The 23,166-nt window shown below is 39.7% G+C and overlaps 1 protein-coding gene across 1 annotated transcript in view; it reads right to left on the bottom strand.

Annotated features, from left to right (window-relative positions):
- The window catches only part of ITFG1 (integrin alpha FG-GAP repeat containing 1), a 234,549-nt gene that overhangs the window by 76,102 nt on the left and 135,281 nt on the right, over window positions 1-23,166 (bottom strand). Inside the window, exon 11 of the mRNA XM_006271204.4 lies at window positions 1,754-1,904. Within this exon, the coding sequence (XP_006271266.1) occupies window positions 1,754-1,904 (151 nt within the window). The remainder of the gene's footprint in view (window positions 1-1,753; window positions 1,905-23,166) is intronic.

The raw sequence follows: 23,166 nt of genomic DNA, 5'->3' as shown, positions 1-23,166 counted from the left end.
CTTTGTCCCATGCCCCCCCACCCTGACTGGGCAGTGCTCACCCCACCTGCTGTCCCAGCTCCAATCCTTCCTTCACTGCGGGGGTGTTGATCTGCACCCCCCCACATGCCCCTTTTCTCCTCCTCCTCCATTCCCCACTTACAGCTGCGTCCAGCTGGTAAGTCTGGATCCAGCATCGTAAAATTGAAACCCACATTGAAACCTCAAACATGGTGTTAATTTATAAAGGTTGTAAATGCCATTTGTTGTACCTCGAAAAGTCATAAGTCGAGGACTGCCTGTACTGGGCTGCGTTACTAGGAGCACTGCCAGCAGAGTGAGGGAAGTGATTATACCCCTCTATTTGCCACTGGTGAGGCCACACCTGGGGTAGTGTGCCCAGTTCTGGACCCTTGACTACAGAAAGGATGTAGACAAATTGGAGAGTCCAGAGGAGGGCATAGAAAATTGTTAGGTGGCTGGGGCACATGACTTCTGAGGAGAGGCTGATAGATCTGGGTTTATTTAATCTGGAGAAAACAAGATTGAGGGGGGATTTAATATCAACCTTCAATTACCTGAAGTGGGGCTTGAAAGAGGATGGAGCTAGCCTGTTCTCAGTGATGGCAGATGACAGAACACAGAGCAATTGTCTCAAGATGTAGCAAGGCAAGTTTAATTTACATATTAGGAAAAACTCTCTTACTAGGAGGCTAGTAAAGCACTGGAACAGGTTTACTAGCCTCCTCCACAGAGATGTTGTGGAATCTCCATCCTCAGAGGTTAATACCCAACTAGACAAAGCCTTGGCTGCAATGATATAGTTTGGGACAGTCCTGCTTTGGGCAGGAGGTTGGACTAGATGACCTCCTGAGGTTCCTTCCAAACCTAATTTTCTATGATTCTATGATTTACTGCAAGGCTGTCTAATATCTAAAGACCCCTCCAGCCACAAGCTGTGTGGCCCCTGGTCAGAAGCTGCATGGGCACCATGTCCTTACATTGCATGCCATGCCAGCTGTATGCTGTCACACACATGTTCTTACCCTCCACCATGGCTGCACCATGTCACTGCTTCTTTGCCATGCTGTGTGGACCCCTCAAACTCCCTGGGCCATGGGATCTTTCAGACCTGTGGGCTATGCCATGTTGCCCTGACCCCCAGAAGCAGGGGCAGGAAATGAAAGCTGGAGGAGGGAGGAGGCTTAGAGTCTGACAGCCAGAGGTGACCCAAGCAGGGTGCGGGGCCCGGGGCAAATCAGCCCATGTGGGGTCCCGCCCCCGTTTTGATCCTGGACACAAAGAAGTTGCTGCCACCACCAGTGGCAGCAGAGGCGGGGGTAGCAAGGGGCTGGACACGGAGCTGCTGCTCTGGCCAGCTCTGTGCTGTTGCTGCTCTGCAGGGCTCCCAAAGCACAGGGCCCGGTGCAGCTGCCCCGATTCACTCCCCGCTAGGGACCGCCCTGCTGATGGCATCATCAGGGAGGAGTAGCATCCAGACTGGGAGCCAGGGGGCTGCAGGTTTACCCCACAGGGCTGGATGTGGCCTCCAGGCTACAGTTGGACAGCTCTTAGTGTAGAACTTGGGCAGTTTTTCTATAAATCTCTCCACTGCTCACCATTAAAGCTGAAACAACATGGTTTACCTAGCTTTTACTTTCATTATCAATTGTCATCACATACCAAGGTATAGCAGCTTTAGAATGAAAGCTCAAATCGGTACAGACAGAGGGCAATTAAAACCTGAAACAAAATTAAAAAAAATTGAACTCACATCTTCATATATGTCAAAGAAAGTTGCTATCACAGCATCTTTGATTTGGTTTAGATCTGAGAGCTCCCAAAAGATTTTAAACATACGACGTGCAGTCTTGCAGCTTGCGTTATCGCATGGGACATTCTCTAATAAAAAAGCTTGCTGATTGCTGTAAAAGAACAAGACATTTACCAATTTATGTCTTACAGTCGTTATATATTGCTTCCTCTTTGTCTGCTAAACATCACAAATATTTCACACCAACTATAACAGAATGAAACTAGCAATTGGAGGAAAATGAAAGTCACCAATGGCACTATTAAACATTGTAGACAAGGTAAGCATTATTGGGGGGGGGGAAGGAGGGCATTCTAAGTCAGTGAATTAAAAGAGGGAAAACAACCCATCCACCACACCACAGAGGTGACCCACTTCATAAAAAGTCCACAGGAAAGGCCACTCATTTACTTTATCCCTCTGGCAGAACCAATTTAATCCTTAAATCAGCCTAATACAAAAGCAAGAATAAAAGCCTAAAATTTAAGTGTGGAAAGAATTATTGATATTTTTTTTTTTATTACTTGGCTTAAAAAAAAGATGTTTTTTCCAAAATTTAATAATAATTTATCTGAACACTACTGAAAATAATTAAATTACTATAAAGAATATTTTAGGAATAAAGTAGCTAGGGTTTTTTATCTAAAGTTTAGGAGCATTTTGTCCTAGTGTAAGGTTAAGGTAATCTCGGTTCATTGTTATGCTTTTCATTATTGCTTTTAAGCAATAATCTTTTAAAACCAATGGTGCAAAACTGTAAATAAGAAATAAAGGATTATTAGATTTAAAACATCTGTTAATCTATACCAAGAAAAATACAGCATACTTGTGAAGTTGCAACTTGTGAAAATCTGAGTTACCTACTTTGCAGTATATCATCATTCAAAAGATTTAAGCAAATACAGAGAAGCCTTTCCCTTAATTCTCTTTTTTTTTTTCTTTTTTCATTTTTTCTTTCCAAAATTGGAGGCCATTGACAGGCAAGCCAAAGCAAAATGGATGACATCTCTTGCTTGCTAATGTTGCAAACAATGTGCAAGAAAAGTCCTATTTTTCAAGCATGATGTGAAGTATAGTCCTTTTACTTAAACACTGTTGACTGGATTGTGAATGGTCTCCTTAATGGTCATCTACCATACTGAGAAAAGTTCAATACCATGTTTTATCATCACAGTCCATGGACAGATAGCTTCTTGATGCAACTGGGTTGATCTTGCTCCTTAATTAAGGATTTTTGGGGGGCTCCATACAGGCATTATATTTTAGTGGGAGAATCGCTGCACTCCCAGTAGAAACTACAAGCATAAAAGGACCGCTCACTTTCTCCCTGGGTAAACATGTCCCCTCTGGGAGAAAGATCTTCCACATGTCAGCCTGGAGAAACCATCTTGCAAGAATGAATGTTTGTACGCTCCCCTCTTAATCTGTTCCCGCAGAGGAGCAGTGGGGCAATGCTTCCAACCTTTTTCCTAGACTGGGAACTGCTCAGTATGGAAAAGCGGCTGAGGGCTCTGTCCCATTGTTTCTTCCCCCTCCAGACCACTCTGGAAGGGGACTGGAGATATTGGGCAACTCTCATGTGCTCCCCAGATCAGGGACCCCAGTCCAAAGGGGAAGGGGGCAAGAATGGCTGCTCCTCCACTCTTTGCTCCTGTCACCAGAAGCAGAGCGATGGAGTAAGCAGGCTGTCCCCTGCCCTTTGGGAGAAGCCTGGAGCAGATGCTGCCCCCATGCCTTTCCCAGACCGGAATAACCCCAGTCTGCAGAAGGCATGGAGAGCTGGGGAACAGAGGCAGTTGCAAGCTCGATGCTTACACTGCTCCCTCTCCTGGAAAGATTTCTAGTGGTGGAAATCGCTCAGGAATTTTCAGCACTAGAACACCTATCTGACATGCATTTATTCTGATTCCAGAAGGCCTTTTGGGTTCCACCATGATACATGACTCTAACAAAGCACATGGTTATCAAAAAAGGCTCCAGAGGTTGCTGAAAAAGTTTTAGAAAAGCTTCATCTGTCTATCTGTCTGTGATTTATTTCAGAGAAATTTCCTCCTGGTAGGAATAATTAATCCCTTTTGCCAGAGATGCCACTGCTACATCAACTGTATGGAGAAAGAAGAGTAATCCCATATCCTTCTTCCTGGAAAGAAAGAAGTCACAAACAGGTCTGACAATGACTTAAGAATGACCTATCCCCTTAAACTGGAATGGGACAGTCCAAGTCTCTTCAAGTATGGACTGAGGGTTGACAGACTTTTTTGGATGTCCCCTTGAAGGGCACATGATCTGCAAAAAAGGTCCAATATCCTGAATCTCAACAACCTGCAGAGATGTCTTCACTGGGTTTTGGGAGATATCAAGGCTACCAAAGATGCATTTTTCTGGAACCTGAAACAGTATTGGAAGAGCTCCCTGCCTCTTGTGGCTTCCTGCTTACCCTATTTTGCCTGCTTTCCAAAAAGGAGAAAGAGGGAACAAAAGAAAAAAAAGCCACAATGGAACAGCAGTATCACTTCACCTGATAATTTGCACTGTACTTTCGACTATATTGTACAAATATACTTCTTCCCTACATTGAACCTTCCTGTACAAAATGTATAGTTTGGCCCTTAGTTTCTTGCTCTGCTGCATATTTTAATAAAGCTTTTGTAAGCTACCAGTCTCTTTTTAACAACTGTGTTGTTTTTGTTGTTGTTGTTTTTTTTTTTTAAAAAGAGCCCTGAACATTACTAAATTATCATTCAGCACACATCAGATGATTTAATTACACATACAGGTTTTCTGCCATTGTACTGTTTGAACCTAATACCAGATCTCATTATCATAAAAAACCAGCATATTATAGTTTCTTTGCTATATATCATTATTACCTTGTCAGGTTATGTATGCTAATACGTGATAAAGTGAAACAGCTCAAGTTCAACACATTTTTCAATTTATCTTTTTCATCATCTTTTGATGTAAATGGATGCTAGTTACTTTGCAGGAAGTTTTGCCAAGATGATATCTTCCGATTTAGTATTAAATTATAATGTTTCATTTTGTCATTTCCTGAAAATACTAGGTTCTAAGTTTAATATACTTACATAATGTTTTCAGTTTTGAATTGCATCATAAGCACAGGGTACAATGCTATGAAAAGTCTGAACTATTGCTTCCATGTATACCATCAAACAAAGAAAACCTGTTACACTATAGAACCATGTAGTTTTCCTTCCTGGGTTGAATGGATTTGATTTTTTTAGAGCACATAGTCTAAAAGATGGTCCCTTCCCAAGCAAATTTATCAGAAACTTGCAACATGGACAAATTATAATGGAGATTCAATTGTGAAAAAAAAAATGGAAAGAATGGCTATTAATAATAAAATGGCACTGAGAAGGGTATGGCAAAACCAGCTGGCGGAGACTGACACAAATAAACATATAGTGAAAGGACAATCTGATATAAATGTTGAAAACTAAGAAGCATAAAAGGAGAAAACTATTTAGGAAATAAAAAGAAAAAACATTCAGTTGTTGAGTCTCTCTCAGGGCAAAGGCAAAGCAGCAAGATTTCCAAGAATCCTTAAATCAGTATGTGGCTTAAAGTCTACCACTGTTAAATTTAACAGCCCCTCTGAAATCTCATTTCACAATATTACTGATTTTCCTGTATCAAAGGTGTCTAATACAAAACAGATATATAAATTTCTCCTGTAACATGAATATAAAATAAGAATCCAATGCTGCAAATCCATAAGTTCACTACCATGAGTAGTCCCACTAGGGCCTCTCAACCCATTATATTTATGCCGCAATTAACATGTTAATCATAGCTTAAATGGGAAGGTTGCTACACATGTTCCCAATTTAAGGTTCCATAAAATGGTAAGCCAGCCATAAACAAGTGTTCTAAATATAATGCACCTTTGTATGGCTGGTTTGTATGGCACCTTAAATTGAAGGTGTGGCATGTCCACACACTGGGGCTCTCCAGGGCTGATGCCTGATAATCAGCTGATTGTCTGAATCAACCCATATCCAACCTACCTGTGACAATATTGTCAGCACTAGCTGGGGGCACCCCAGTCTCCAACCAATTGGGGGCTTTCCCAGGGTTGGTGCCAACAATTGGCTATTGGCATTAGGCCCCTGTCTCCAACTGGACCCAGTGCCTCACCATGAAGGAAAGGGGAGGAAAAAAATCAGAAGCTCCCAATGGGATAAGAGCGTCTTCTCCCCCTACCAGAGACTAAGTCTTTCATCTCCCTTCACCATGAGCCTCTGATCTCCTGCACCTGGCAGCCCTGGCAGACCTGCTAGGCACTTAGGATAAAGTCTGTGTGGGGAGAGCCCTTTGGCTCCCTCCATCAGGGACAACTGTGAGTTGATTGGTGGCCCAGACAGCTCTGGGTGAATCTTACACAGGACCGATAGTCTTGAACTTGTCCTGGGCTGTTCTGGGGCAGGCTGACAATCAGCTGACCATCTGCTCTGGTCCTGGGACTGTCCTGGGTCATGCTAGGATGCAGGCACCTAACTTTCAATTTGCTTGTGTATGGCAGCCCAGGCAGGATCATGATTCCCAGCTCCCCTGCAGTGGCAAATAGAAAGGGCATTGTAGCAAAACCCCCAGTTTTAATTTTTTTAAATTTATTTAAAAATACATTCCCTCCCCTTCCTCTAACCATTTCTGACTTTCTCTCTGCCCTCTCTATCCCTTATAAGTGATTACAAGTAATACTAGGTAAGCTAAGTTCTTGTATACTATTATTGTAATAAGCCCCTTTTTATATTGTAAATAGTGTTCTGTTATGTTTGTATTCATAGTTTCACAGTAGCTAGGGTCAGGAGGGACCTGAACAGATCATCTAGCCTGACCCCCTGCCACAGGCAGGAATGAATGCTGGGTTCACAAGACCCCAGACAGGTGATCATCCAACCTCCTCTTGAATATGCCCAAGGTAGGGGCGAGGACCACTTCCCTGGGAAGTTGGTTCCAGATTTTGGCCACCCTAACTGTAAAATATTGCCTTCTGATCTCCAACCTAAACCTGTTCTCCATCAGCTTTTCTCCATCAGCTTATGACCACTGTTCCTTGTCACCCCAGGTGGTACTGGGGAGAAAAGAGCTCTGCCTCTTTGCTGTTGATCCCCCCTGATGAACTTGTAGGCAGCCACCAGGTCCCCCCTCAGCCTCCTCTTGCTGAGGCTGAACAGGTTCAGGTCCTTCAGTCTCTCCTCATAGGGCCTGTCCTGTTGCCTTCTCACCAAGCGGGTGGCCCTCCTCTGAACCCTCCCCAGGCTGGCCACATCCCTTTTGAAGTATGGCGCCCAGTACTGGATGCAGTACTCCAACTGCGGCCTGACCAATGTCGCATAGAGGGGGAGTATCACTTTTCTGGACTGGCCTGAGATGCACCTTTGGATGCATGACAAGGTATGGCTGGCCTTGCTGGCTACGGTCTGGCATTGGTGGCTCGTGTTCATCTTGGAGTCAATAATGACTCCGAGATCCCTTTCCGCCTCTGTGCTTTCAAGAAGGGAACTCCCCAGCCTGTATGTATGGTGTGGATTCCTTCTCCCAAGATGCAGCACCCTGCATTTGTCTACATTGAACCCCATCCTATTCTCATCTGCCCACTTTTGTAGTCTGTCTAAATTTAGTTGCAGCCTCTCTCTCCCTTCAAGCGTGTCCACCTCGCCCCACATCTTAGTGTCATCAGCAAACTTGGACAGCGTGCTTTCCACCCCCTCGTCCAAGTTGCTGATGAAGATGTTAAACAGATGTTAAACAGTACTGATTTTTACTGTTTTATATTATAATGTATTCCTATATTTCTTGCATTGATTTTTATTGTTTTATATTTAATTTATATAATTTAGGCCTATGCCTGTAAAGTAATGTCAAGTAATATCAAGCCTCCATCTTGTGCCCCCTGATGTTGTAACCTATGACTCATACCTACCCTCCTATGTAAACTGATTCCTGAATGAATGGGGGTGCTTGAGAGATAAGAGGCAGTAGGTCTAAAAATAGCTCCCTATGAATGACCAAACCATCAACTTGATGACCCAAACATCATCCTGAATTGACCCACCCTGGCTCAAGATTTAGAAGATAAAGACTGCTGTAGAAATCAGCCAACCCACCATTTTGCAAAGGCTACACATGCTTAGTATGAACATCTGGAACCTTCTGGAACAGGGCTGACTTTGCCTGGACAGGCCCTCCCCATAGGAGATCATAAAAAGGGGTAGTGAAGACTGACTCCTTGGGATGCCTTCTCCATTTGGACCAGTACCATGCCACACCTCCTATCCCCGCAAAGGCCCTGCCAGCGACCCCCATCTGGACAACACCTGCTGGACAAAGACCCCCTTCCATTCTGGATAGGTAGCTATCACCACCACCCTCTCTTCAACCAAGGACTTGGACTCTGTTTCTCTTTCCTACCTGGACTCCAACCCGTCCACTGAGTCTCTTTCTCCTGCTACCATTGCGAGTCTGAGTGTGTGTGTGAAGTTATTGGTTCCTACACACACATGGGGCTGTGTAGTGTGTTGTCCGTTTAATAAACCTGTTATTTTGAAACCCCGAGTTGGGTCTTTGTCTGTTTCCTGCTTTCTGCCACTTATCTGCCCCACAATTTCCCAGCTTTCTGCCTCTCTCTCTTTCCTGGCTGCCTCCTCCTTGCCACTGGGCTTTTTCCCTCGCACCAGTGACCTTCAGTAACCCTGGGACCACTTGACTAAGTAAACCCAGCTCCCCTCCAGTCTGCCGGTTCTAATCCTGGCCCCAGCAACTTTCACTTCCGGCACTTTCACTCTAGCCCCCATCCATATCCCTCCTTCTGGAGATCTTTGACCCTTGATTCTCCCTCCCATAGTCACCAAGCACCCTAGGGGTCCCAAGTATCCTAAGCGCACACATACACACCACACCACCCAAGTTAGGAACTCACCTGTGTGTATGTGTAGCTGGGTGGTATATGCATGAACTGGCATATATCTCATTGTGCGAATGATATATGAATGACTGATCCGTGTATGTGCCTGAGTTGGTAGAATGTGTATGCACCTAATTGGTTTTTGTATGTGTGCATGTGCAATTGTACACCACGCCCTCCTGTCTAACAGCATGGTATTGAGATCCTGAGAGTTGACCTGGCCCCACAGGACAACAGCATGATTGGGGTCTGATCCCCGATTCCACAGACAGGACTCCTGACATGCACATGTGGCATGGTAGGAGGCAAAACTGTTGGGATCAGATTCGGTGGCATCTTTAACTGAAAGCATGTCAGGGCCCTTAGACTTTGTTCAGAATCAGCAGGACTACTCAGAGTAATTAACTTAAGCATACGTACAAATGTTTTGAGAATAAGAACCTAGGACATGTCAACAGGGTCACTTCAGTGCTATATCCAGATACCTAAGCTTAATTGAGTACTAAAAAAAAAATAAAAGCTGCAGGTATGTTCTGAACTGGCTTGGATTTCTCTACATGACAACATTGTGTTGCACAGATAGTTGTAAAGGGTTTAACAACTCAAAAACCATTATACTAGATAATTGGCATTATTATTACTGAGAAAAATAAAAAGAAAATAGATAAGTTAAAATAAGAAATAAACTTGAACTGCAATATTAAGCTTTTTAAAAAAGGGCTTATAAGAAGGATTATTTTAATGCCTCTCTTGATTTTCTTAATAGAATTAATTAGTTGTGATTACATTTAAAATTAAATTCCAGACTCCTAGTTTCTCAGTTATAAACATTTCCTTGTCATCTCCTTGGTGAGCACCTTCAATTTATTTTCTACCTCTATGACATCACTCACATACTTCTACTTCTTCCAAAAAATTCTTTACGTTAGAACAAAGTGCGACAAGATGAGCTTGTGTAATATGAGGCATGTAATTTCCAAGAAATGCTGCAAGTGAAAGTAAGATAATCACACCCCAATTACTTAACAATTAACACATTTTTTCAATTTAGTTTTATTTTTAGTAAGAAAGCAGGTTATGTTTTCAAGTTTTAAACTGAAACAATCAATATTTAATTCTTCATTTTATCTAGCTTTTGGCCACTATAAAATGATCTTTCCCTTTCAGAACCATAAACAAATCCTCACATTGTCATTTTATAACTATTCAATTGTTATCCACAGATAAAATATGAAGCATCCTGTGTATGTAACATGAATCTGAATTACATGAATACTCTTTCCAGAGTAAAAACAAACTATTCTGACTTTTCTTTATCCAAGTTTGCAAACTCATTTGAAAGCAGGGGCCTTTTATGTTTTTGTGGCCAAGTCCTCTTTTATATGAGACCATCAAGAATTAATTTTGAACATAAATCATAATATGCAGTCAATCTGAAACTTCCATAAAGAGAAAGGTTTCATAGTATATGGGGCTAAATCTTCAGATCTGGTTTCTAAACTTTGCCCATAAAAAGCCATGCACACAAAATACGCATGCTTGTGGTCTGCCAAATGTGCATAATAGCTATAAATCTGGAGTCTAACAGTCTCTGATGAGCAGGGTGTTCAGCATTTCACTGTGAGAGTGATGTTCTTCCTGCAGAAACCAGAAAGAACCATAAATCTGGGTCCTTCATGTGTGTATTTCAAAGTTGAATCCTGAGGTGTGCACCACAGAAATAAAGGATAAGAAAAGTCTACAAATTCTGAACACACACACACACACACAAAACATGCCCATTAATTCTGATTGTAACAGGGACTCAAGCAGGAGCCCTCTTACTTGGGCTAACTCTGGGAAGAGTGAACTCTGAATGCACCCTGCCAGATGGAGAGGATTTCACACCTGGAAAGGAGGTGGAATGATTAGTTCACAAAAACTGGGAGATAAAACCGGCAGCAGGACATTCACTGATTGCCTTTGGGCACCAGAAGAGGAACACGGGGGTAATCAAGACCCTAGAGAGTTGAACGAGATAAAGAAGTCTAACCTGTGACTTGGTAGGACGCTGGGAGCTGTAGATTTCCTGAGGACACCATAGGTCAGACCCCGACAGACGCTGCTACAAAGGATCGCGCTGCTGTGGTGATTCCAGAGAGACAATGAGGCAGTGCGAGCTGGCTTGGCTGACAGCCAAGTAAAAGACGGCATCTCTGGGATGATGCAGGGAAACAGAGACACAGATAAGTCCCTGACCCTGGTGGGACAATGACTACTTAGAATACAGGAAAAGAAATTGTGTGGGATCTGCAAGGAACTGCTCCCGGCACAAGCTGCGGACAAAGAGTGAAAGATGCAGAGACCGCGTTCCGCTAATAAGGCAATTAGCGGTTAAGATTAGTTTGAACAATGCATCTTTGAAAGCTACAATGCGGGTTTTCCTCACCTTCAAACCAACTGCCTTTGCCGATGAAGTAATTGGCAAGGCTATGGTCACTGTATCTGCTACTTTGAAAAATAAACCTATAATTTGAGCATTTAACATCTGGATACTATTTATTGATCAAGGACTTTAACAACTCACTGATCTCCTTCCTTTTCTTATTAAATCCAAGTTGTGGCAGGCGAGTATAGGAAGAACTTGAAGATATTACCCAACATGCTCACACTGATTATCAATGATTCCAGGGATTTTGATTGTAGCTTTGTTGGTCTAAGAACATAGGCAGGCAAGGTTCTTTGGGTAGATGTGATATCTTTTATTAAACCAACTGAGTGGTTGGAACAAAGTTATTTGCAAGCTTTCGGGCACAAATACCCTTCTTCAGGCACAGGAAGATTCTGCTGTTGTTCTGAGATCTCCAAGGAAATCTTGGGTAGCTTTAACATGTATCAACTCAGTTTTTCAGCTTAATTGCTTTTTCATTAACTCATTGAGTCAAATATAATATTGGCCTTGCCACAAACTTCTTATAAGTACTGCAAATGCAAAGTAGATATAAAACTTGGAGCCACCTTTTTCATTTTTTTGGTGAGACTTTTATATTATTACAGCTGCGAATGACTGAATTGGCTAGGGAGAGCTATAATGGTGAAGAACATAAAGCAAAAGAATGTGATTTAAGAACACTTTATTGCCTAAATACCACAGGCAACACCAACACAATATATTTCTCTTGTCAGTGTTAATTCTGGGGATGGGTTTAACTATTTTGGGCACCTCCCATTACATTGTTTCAAATATTGTATTGATTATAGCAAGGGAAAGTAATGTTGTCTAGTGTAGTGGAACCCTACATGGGAAAATCTGTGTGTGCTAGAAACCTAGGTTTGGTATGCCGAGTTACGTCAGGCAGGCAACAGAAATACCTTTTTGATGGCTTTGTGTGTTGGCACTTCACTGTTATCTTATTTTTTGGCAATTGTATATCTGGCAATGAAATACCTACTACTCATTTTCTCATATGCACCTAAGCTTTGTTATATTGTCAACTTTATTCTGTTTAATTTACAATAACCGACTGTTTCCCAAAGGAAATCTGAATGACTAATATCTTGCTGGAAATATTTGGGATAAGACGTAATTGGCCTTTGTCTATATTTTAGATTTTCTTAGTCTCGGGCTACCCATCTATCAGTATTTTAAAGGTTGTCCTTTTACCTTACATCTGAGAAGCAGCAGGCAATGCTGAACTACAATAAAACATATGACCAAACAAAAGTCTGTTCTTAACCTATAGCCATGGAACGATCAATATCAAATGTTGCAAACATCTTATTTTGAGCTGTGAACTCAGTATCAAAAATCTATTCCTTAAAAATACATTCTGGTCTGAACTGTTTCTCAAAAACAAGGTCAGTGATGTTTAGGTCCTAGTTAACTTTCACTTTCAGAATGACATTCAGTATCAAGGTCCAAAAATGTTATGTATTTAAATATTATATCTTCATTTGGTTAGTTTAAGGGCTTCGGTTACTCTCCTTTGACAATTCTATCCTTAGAAATATTTAAGTTATATGTTTATGGTTTAATACCTATTTTTTGGCTCTTCAGGATACTATATGGAAAGCAGCTGGTTGCCACTAAAGCCCCTGCTACACGTTACAGGTTTTGGGTAATTAACTGGTTAATTGTGCAATTAACTTGAGACCAGCTACATGTGCAATGTACCTATCACCTTAAAAATCTGCAACCAGATAAAAAGTTAAGACCTCAATAAATGCATATTAACTTTATAGCTGGTTGCTATCAAGCTTTAATTTGCACATGTAGCAGGGTCTCCCATGAAGATGGGATGCCCTCTCCACTGATGGGGCTCCCAGTCTCAGAGGTGCACACGCCCAGCAGGGGCTGGTAGTCCAGCAACTGAGGGGACTCTCAGCCTCAGCAGCTACTGAATCTGGGTCCCAGAAGCATGGGGTCCTGGCAGCTGGGCGGTGGTGCACAAAACCTCAAGGGCTTGGGGGTTTCCCCTAATGCTGGGGGAATCACAACTGCCACAATCCCCAAGCCCTGGGGGTTTCTGGTGTGATCCCCAGCCCCTGGGGTGTGTGGGGCACAGCCTCCTGCCATGAAGGTGTGGCATGGCTGGAGGCATGATTGTATGGATTGTGCACTGGATCCCACTGTGCCATCACTTGCTTGTGCAGAGAGACCCTAAATTTATTAACTAGTACAGTATGCCATAGTACATTTTCAAAGATGTACAGTCTCCATTTAAAGACAAGACAAAGAAATAAAATTCAAATATAACAGAAGAAGAGAACAGGTACTGAATAATAATTTAACTTAAATCCTCTTTTTTTACTATGCTTTGAACATGGGATATTAAGATATGAAATGTGATCATAATCAAAAGGAAGGTACATGCATATGTCACCTGCACAGCAATTTGTGTACTAGAAATCCAATCTGCTGTTTCTGACTCGAGTAATGAGTTGCATCATTTTTCAATAGGCAGGTAAAGATGTAGCTGTCCACTCTGTAGTAAAGATGTCAGCAATTTTGAGGTCTTTGGGTTAAAAAAAAACAACACACCCCAAAAAGACCAGAAATTGGTATGGAGAACACAGTATTTCATTTTTATATGCGTACATCCTTTTCAACAAGGTATTATTAAAAAAAAAATTATCAGTAGGATGTGGGAGAAAAAGAAGAACAGCATGGTTTTAATAACAGATATGACAACACTTAAGACTAGTCATCATTTTTCTACTTATTCACCTCAAAGCATCGTTAACTGAAGTCATCCTTAACCATCAAAACTTTATTTTTACTCCTTTGATGTTTAGTAGACAGCTTAAAAACCTGATATAGACCATTTTTCAGAATATTAAAACCATATAATCTGTTTTGATTTTATTATTCTATTTCATATGGTATTTATTGTATAACTGCATGATGCCACACAAATAAAATACTACATACCTCTTAATTCTACCAAGTTATCTATCATATCAATTAAAAGCTAGGCTTCCTGGACATTAGTACAAAATCAAATCAGAGGTTCAGAAAAAAGCTCTTATCACCTAATCTTAGTAATCAATCATAAAAATTATATCTGCAGTATTATTAAAAATGTAGGGAAAAGAATTAATCAAATAGATGGTTTGTTAGTATTTAATTTGGATTTTCATTGTTTTCCATTTCAAGAAGTTATGCAAAATACTAGGATCCATGTTAATTCTCTGGGTTCTATGACTTACCAAGTCATTTAAAAGGGAGAGACTTGTTTAAATCCACCACATACCATGAATTATTAATACCAGAAAAATAAAAATTTATAATGATTCAGCAAAAAAGTATTATTTTTTATTAAGGAACATTCTTTCAATCTAAAAGTGTTTAGGAGTCTCCTTTTGTGATTCTTGAATAATATCAAGATACACAATCTTTTCAGCACTTTTCAGCTCTTAACATTTTGACCGTCTAGTGCTACCTCTTTTCTTCATTATTTTCTGCCATCTCTGACAGACTTCCTCCAACTCTCTAAACTCCTTTGCTCTTTCCTTACAAACTGGCAGCTGACTCATCTGCACTTTTTACTTTTGGGGACAGGTTGTGGGTTAATCAAACTTTGTACAAAACACCCAATGTTAAAAACAACATAATGTACAAAATAACTGGAAATGAGTGTCTAAGTCCATTTGTAGAAGTGAAATGTAGGTCATTTTCTATCCTTTTATAATGAAACAAACTTTTATAAAGGGGCACTTATACAGATACTGTACTATAATAAAACATGCAAAGCTAAATATCCAGTATTCAGAGAACATTAATGCAAAACCCAAAATATCTTCATGGTTTAAGGGAAAAAAACTCCCAACACTGTGTTCCCAAAAATGTTTTATACTCAAGAAAGTCTGAATGCTTATATTCTGAGTGAACACCTGATGCATTTTATGTAGTAACTACCATGCATAATCAAGCTACTACATATATTTCTCAAAGGGTACATTTATCCTGTATTTGAGTAATCTACTATATATTATGGCTGCACATCATGCATCTGTTCTACTTTTCAAGTTCAGTAAAATCAATTTACTTAAACAATTAACAGGTGCCTGCACCCTCAGTGTTTCAAAGCATCTATGAAAATATATTGAAAATAAAGAATAGTCTTTTTTTTTCATTTTTGCCACCTCTACAAAAGCATTAAGAGAGGAGAGGTGGCTGTTCACATTCAGGGTGGAACCCTGGTGTGTGTAGATGCACTCCCTTTGGCTGTGCAGTGAGCTCTCTGAATGTACCAGCTTCTCAGTGTGGCTCTAGGACCCAGGGCACAAGTGGCAGCTGCATTCACCGTCTGGTTTCTAGAGTCACACCGACATGCCTGTGAACTCACAGAGCTCATTGCCCACGTCTCACAGCTAAACTGGGTTGTGGCTGCACTCTGCATCCCGGCTCCTGGATCTGCCTATGGCTATACTTAAGTAAGGCGTTACATATAATACAGACTGGAGAACAATGACTTACTAGCAGAGCACAAGAACAAGCAGAAAGATTTAACAGCTATACTCTTGTCATTAAAAACTGAGTTCTCTGTCTTTGGAATTTACTGCAGACTGACCTCATGAGAAGCCAGTCACATAAGCAAATAAAAATGACAGCATTTTCCCCGCTTCCTGGGGAAAGGGCTTGTGTCACTTGACCTAGTTCCAATTTTCATAAAAAACCAAGTTTCTGTGGAACTGGAGGCATAATGATTTTCCATAATGTTTCAGAATACACAACCCCATGTACAATCCATACCACCAGACAAGCAAACAACTATTGACCAGATATGTAGTTGACCTTATTTCTTCTCAACATCTCTGCACCAGATGCAACTAAAATGTAACGAAGTACAAAATTTAAAGAAATATTAGTGGAGAAATGGAAGAAAGAGGAGTTGCATAACTACTGAACGATGAGATAGGGAAGAGATTCAGACCCTCCAAGTTGCTGAACAATGAGTGGCTACTTGGACACCCATCAAAACTGTGGGCTCTATGGACACAGATAAAATAGTTAACCTCCTAGAAAAGTAGTTAGCAAAAGACAATGAATCCATTGAATTAAAGCAGAAAGAAAAGTCTTTAAATTAAGACTCCTGTGGATATGGCATTTAGCTGTGAAGTAAGAATGGGTTTTGTGCATGTCCAATGCTTTAGGAAGTGTCCGATATTAAAACTTCCTTCTATTTTGGGAAAATAAGTTTACCTCCTTACAAGGAACTCTTGTCTAAAGGGGGAAGAAATATACCTGTCTTCAGAACGTACAGACATCTTGAAACCGTCGGCACCACTTAATAAGTCATGCCCTCTTTAGACATAACGCAAGTTTGCCTCAGCTCCCATAACTCATGATGATAGTTCAATTCTCTCAGTGCTAGAATGAATAATTGAACATACAACAATATATCTTTCAAAATATGAATGGAGAATAGCTGAAATCTGAGAAAAGGTGACTATCTATCTTGGGAAGCTGCCCTCAAGTTTGGAAACAAAAGAAGTGAAAGCTGTAGAAAAGTGGACTATCTTTTAATACTAATTAAATGTAATTGGCATTGGACAATGTGAAAGCGCAGGTTTCAGGCACTCAAAAAAAGCTAGGCTCTTCCCTATCTAATAATTTATGACAGAAATGGTACAATCTCCAAAACCTTTAGGCATATCTCTTTTCAGATGGGGTACTAGGTGTATAAAGGATCCTCACAAGTGGAACCCCTCCGCCTCTCCCCAAAACCCCCAAAATAAACAAACAAAACTAACAACGGAAATCATTGAGAACCACAGTTAAAAAGACTCGTGGATATTGTGGGTATGACAACATCCTGAAATCAATTTGTATCATTATAGTCACTCTCCATAGCTGTTAAATCCTGGAGGGTGGTTAGGTTGAAAGCCATGGCGAGAAGAATGAACAAACATAAATGTTCATGCTGCTGCCAAGTTCAGAATCACCAATGCTGGAAAAAGTTACTACATGATTAAGCCAGCTGGCTGCTGCTGGAATTACAAGGAAAGAAAAAAAGGTGGGTTGACTGCTGGGAAGTAACAAAAACATTTAACCTTATTAAATATAGTCATTACTTACCTTAGCAGATGTGTTTTATCCTCATGCTTGGTATTCAATACAGTTGATGTAAGATTTACAGCCACAAGTGACAGTAAAGTAAGTAATTTTTTCAACAAACTTTTGTATTCAAATAACTTTAGGCTCCAAACTAACACCATATCTGGAATTTTAAAAATGTGTTGCCTTTCAGGCCTTAACTAATAAATTAGTCTTTCTGGCTAAATTTAGATGTTACAGGTTACAATAAGTCAAAGAGCAAACAATTTCCTTACACTGAATTTTCTAATAAAAACCCACCAAACACACTCCCCCACACACATTAGGGATATTAACCTTATTAATGGAATTAAAGCAATTGTTTGTTGCATACTACACTTATTCTTTGCATTTAATTACTTCTGTTGCATCAGAAAGGGTTTACAATATTAGGTAGAGACTTGGCAGTGAGTATAGAAATAAATACAAGTGAAAGGTCAGGAAAGACAAAAAAAAAACCCCTCCAAATTCTGTCTACATCTTTCTCTTCCGTCTTCCAACACTACTTTTCATGAATATATTTTGGATCTTTCAATGGCTAAAGGGTAACTTTTGAAATTGCTCAGTTTTATTATAAATAACCATTTGATAAAGTTATTCAACTGTTAATTAAATACAAGACTGTCAGTTCCCTAGTAAGGACAAATTTTCTATTAAAATTCACCTCCAAATTTACATATTGAGCACCCCATCTTCCAGTCACTACGATCAGATTTTTTATTATGTTTAATGGCTAGTGTCACCAGACAGTTTTTAGTTAACTTAACACTGACAAAGCAATATACTTGAAACAAGAAAAATACAGCTGATGAAAGAAACTGATTGGCAGGATGAAGGCTTCTTACAATACTGATAATCTGAACCATCGTTTCTCAACCTGTAATACGCATACCCCTGGGGGTATGCGAGACAGGCAGGGGGTACACGGGTACCACAACACTCTCTCACCTTCTTTTCCTCTCTCTTGCCCTCTCTTGCTCCTTCCTCCTCTCAAAATTATGGTAAAAAATTTGGTGCACTACACAATGCGCAACGCTTTAAATTCCCCAGTAATAATTTAGTGTGTTGTGCTTTGTGTGGCACTAGGTTCACCCCTCCTAGCTCTGGCCAACATCACCTCTAGTCCAGGTACATACTTAAGTTGTGCACCCCTGGTGTAAAAGGTGGCAACCCTAGCCACACCAAATCAGACATCTATTATGCCAGAGCCTTAAATACACAGCCCTTCTTCCAACATATAGCACTCATTAGTCTGTAAATATAAAATCCCCTGGAAAATTGAGTGCTGGGGTACTTATTACAATTTTCAGAAGTTAGGGGGTACTTTCTACTTAAAAGGTTGAGAAACACTGATCTAAACATTTCATGTGCTTGCAGCTTTCAAGAAGATTTTGGCAGAGATGTGTACTATTTAAGCAAGTAGGAAAAATAAATCAGGGCTATACAAACTTAAAGAACTATTGGTTTGATTATGTTACTTATTTTTACATTGATTTTGTTTGAAGTTTTTGTTTGCAGCATGGAGCACATTTGTATTCTAACTTTTATCTCTTTCCTGTATCTTTCTTCTTTACTTCCTGAATTTGAAATGGGCTGACAACTCTAAAATTATTTTAAATTAAGCAGCTGTGTACAATTACTAGTTAAAAGTCAGAGTGGTTTGTTTTCTGAAAGTAGCTTGCTTCCTTAAGCTTTTCAGCCTACCCTGAAAATGCAGCCTGGATTAATAAAAGGACTCAGATTGCTGTACTATTACCTTAATACTATAAGAAATGTACCAATTGTTCATCTTGGCTCCTTCAGTTATATTTTTCTTTATTAGGATCATATTTGATTATGGTGTTCATGACCTTGTTGTTCATTTATTTCTTAAGAAAAAGAGCTGTTCTGCTGGTTTAAGTACAGCATCAAGCAGCTCTCTTTATATTTGAAAAAATAACGATACTTAAGATACAATAAGAACTTAAACAACCAAAGAGCATAAAGGCTGGCACACTTGGAATGCATGTTCAAAGAACAAAACCAACTGATCCAAAAAGGTAGTACTATTCTGTCTCTGTGATACCTTCTAACAAAATGCAATGATGAACACAGCATATTAAGAATTTAACCACAATTTTTTCTGTCAAACATCTCAGGAAAAAAACTACAAAATATACCACATACTTTTTCTGTTTTGCATGTATAACTTCTATTCATATTAAAAGGGCATTTATGCAACTTAATATATTCCTTTGATCAGAACTAAATTTGTGATTCTGCAGATGTCAACGCAATTTTTGTTTCAGCTTTAATGGGTCCACAATTTTGCTTCAGATATTTGCAAGAGCTATCTCCCCTCCCCATTTTAGGTTTTTACTCATTGCCTGGGGTGGGGATGGGACGGGATGGGGGGCAGGGGGAATAGAACAAAACCCAAAGAAGTATAATTCAATATTTTAAGAATCTATGAGGACTCTTTTCATTACCGATATTTATATGAAATCTGCTTTGCACAGAGGTTACTTAAAATTGCTTTTTAGGCTGCCTTTTAACCCAGAACCTTTTATAATGCATCACTGAAATACAGGAACCTTTAGAAAGCTGTGCTGCAAACTAACAGAGCAATTTGAAGAAGAGTAGTGTAACACTAATTATTCAGATTAAAATACTGTGAATTTCCACAGAAGATAGCAGTTTACATATACCGTAGTACTGAAAAAAATAGGGTGGAAATGCACACTATCAACAGAGATTCTACTTGAAAATATAATGTAGTTCTGAGAACCTACAATAAGTACTAGGAATGATTTTATCCATTTTTGACAACATGTGGAGAACAACATTCTATGTATTCTTTACTCAAAAGTTTAGTATGCTCAAAGATAGAGTGGGTGCATCTATACACAAGATGCTCTACTGCACAGTAGAGCAAATTACTACATAGTAAGCGTCACCATGTACAAGTGCAGACCCTTATTGCACAGTAATTTGCTCTACTCAGCAGTTAATTTGCAACCTGCAAATGCAAGTAACAAATTAACTGCTGAGTAATTACTGTGCAGTAAGGCATGTCTAGACAGCTGACCAGGAGCAATTTTGCTCCTGGTCAGCCGGGCAACAGGGGGCGGCAGATTGCTCCCTGGCCCTGGGAGCTGCCTGCTGCTGGGGTGGGCTCCACCATCAGAGTTTGGGTGGGTACAATGTCCCTCTGCCCTGGCAGCAGGGAATTCCCTGTCCCAGCTCCACAATTGCAGAGCTGGGGCTGGGAAGCTCACTGCTCAGTGAGAATTCCCCACCCAGCCTGGAGCTGGGTGGGACCTGCCCCAGACTGGTACAGTTGCCAGCTAGCTGCAAGCTGCAAGGAGAAGTCTGCATGTGCAGACTTCCCTGAGCAGCCTGGGAATGGCCAGGAACTGTCGTTATCTGGGGCAGGTCCCAGCCCCGCAGCTTTTTCCCAGCACCATGCCCCAATTGGGCGATTGAGGGATGATCCTGCCTTGAGTAGAGGGCTGGACTAGATGCCTTGTGAGATTCCTTCCAGCCGTATTTTCTTTCCTATGATCCTAAGAATAATGTAGCTTGATAAGAAATTGTCTTGATACTAGGAAAGCCAATTTGATATGCAGTTACGGTACAGTACCATTCATTTGAAAATACCAAACCAACTTCAGCCCGACTCTGAAGTGTGACTATTATTTACAAGGAAATCAACGTAGGAGGACAAGTTTTCTTTTTCAGCCTCAGCTTGAGACCACTGTTTACTAAATGCAGCCTGTTTATTTCAAGTGCAAATGCGTCCAATTGCTTGCTGATGGGAAAATGACATTCCATTCCTACAAATATCTTACTTTTAAACTAGGCAATAGAAACAAAACAGTAGGACACCCTACTTGAACTCCAAGTTGTCTCTGGGATAGCAAACTTAGATACATTTTTAGTTCGGGGATATTCCAAAATGTTTTCAAGTGATTTCAATATTTTCATGGTCATTAATAAAATAGCCACATAGCTACCATAGAAAAAAACTACACATGAACGCTATTGAAACAATGTCAGCTACATAGTAACATCCCATGATATCAGTTCTTTTAATCTGTTTGTGTTTGAAAAACTCCCAACTGTTGGGAAATACTACAAATATATAGTATTTATTTGAATCATGGTCATGGATTTTCATTGCTCTCTATATTTTTCAATGGTGTATTTCAAAATCATAGCTATCACTGGATTAAATACCCAGTGTGAAAATATGATAGAAGTAGGAATACATCTCCTGACTAAATTGTTGCCTTTTTCATCCTGAGATCATACTTTTTCAAAAAGGACAGAAAAAAACCCTAACATGTTTGGCATCCTACTAATCTACGAAACAGGTTCTACAGAAATTAATTCAGATTATTACACTGGAGTAGGTTGATCCATTACTCCTAATGCCACTTATAATACCTGACAACCCTAGATGGCCAATTTACCTGAACAGAAATTTTATATGCTCTCAAAACGTCATTTATATTGCATAGATTAGGTTAGACCGATAATTAAACTATGTATGACCAGATAAAAACTGATACAGTTTTGCAACTTTCTGCATTCTGGGCAGACATATTAAAAGTAGCTGAACTTTAATAAAAATCCTTGAAATGTATTCCAGTATATAACTAAACAAACAATGAACATTATCTGATGTGCAAAAGCCAGTATCAATATTAGAGGCATATCCTTTCTTGAGGATGACACAGATATTTGTAAAAGGATCAGCTAATCCTTCTCATTCAAACTGGTCCATCAATCAGGCAACTTTGATTAAGAAGGTTTCCTCTCTGCAAATCAACTCACGAGTTCTCAAACTCTTGATTCAGTTGAGTAATTCTTATTCTTCACACTGTTGTTATCAGATGCAACGGAAGCATTCAGCTGTGCAAAATAGCTCTTATTAAATATGCTGAGGAAATACGGATTTAGCCCTTACTTTAATAAATAGATCATATAAGACTACAACAAACATTTTAATTAACAAAGATTTTACTGAAGAATTGCTTCTCAAAGGCAAAGGCAAGGATGCCCACACATTTGTTTCATTAAACTCTGGACACACATCCTAAAATCATGTCTAGACATCTTGGGTATTAAAGAAATAACAAACAGAATTCCATTATATGTTGACTTCTCATTGTTTATCTTTTTTCATCTAACTTTCATCTTGGTTCTTATTAATATCATTGACATCCAATATTATATCTGACTGTAAGATAAATTACCAAATTTAAAACCTTACTATTTTACCCTGCAGCCTCTTGTAATAAACAAAACCAAACCCTATTGTGCATTAAGAAAAGGAGAAAACATTTTTTGGATGTGGACTAAAAAATATGATTCATTATTTCCTATATTTAAAATATAGTGTTGAACTTTCTTTTTAACTTGAATTATGGAACAAGTAAAAGAGGTTCCAGCTTACATACAGATCCAAGATAATACCCATATTATTAAATTAACATAAATTTAACAACTAATATGGATAGTAATTAGGATATGTGCAGCATCACCAAGGACACTACATGCTTGTGATTCTTCTCCCTGCTTCACTGATTTTGCTATGCTTATAAAACCTAATCTAGATTCAATTGTACTGGTATAGGTTATCTAAATTATAGAAACTTTTAAACTAATGTACCTGCATCCATGTTAGGGCTTTTTGCTGAACTATTATCCTAGTATGACTATATCTGCAAACCTGTCCTTACATATACAGTCTTACAGCTTTTCCATCTTTCAGACTTACTACTCTTCTCTGTTCACTTTTCATGCATTCATTTTTGTAAAATCCACCTAGAATGCACTTGCCACCACAGAAATAAAACATAAGCAGAGTTCAGCTACATG

This window comes from Alligator mississippiensis, chromosome 10 (assembly GCF_030867095.1).
Source record: "Alligator mississippiensis isolate rAllMis1 chromosome 10, rAllMis1, whole genome shotgun sequence".
NCBI lineage: Eukaryota > Metazoa > Chordata > Crocodylia > Alligatoridae > Alligator > Alligator mississippiensis.
This window is presented reverse-complemented; position numbering and strand designations above follow the sequence as displayed.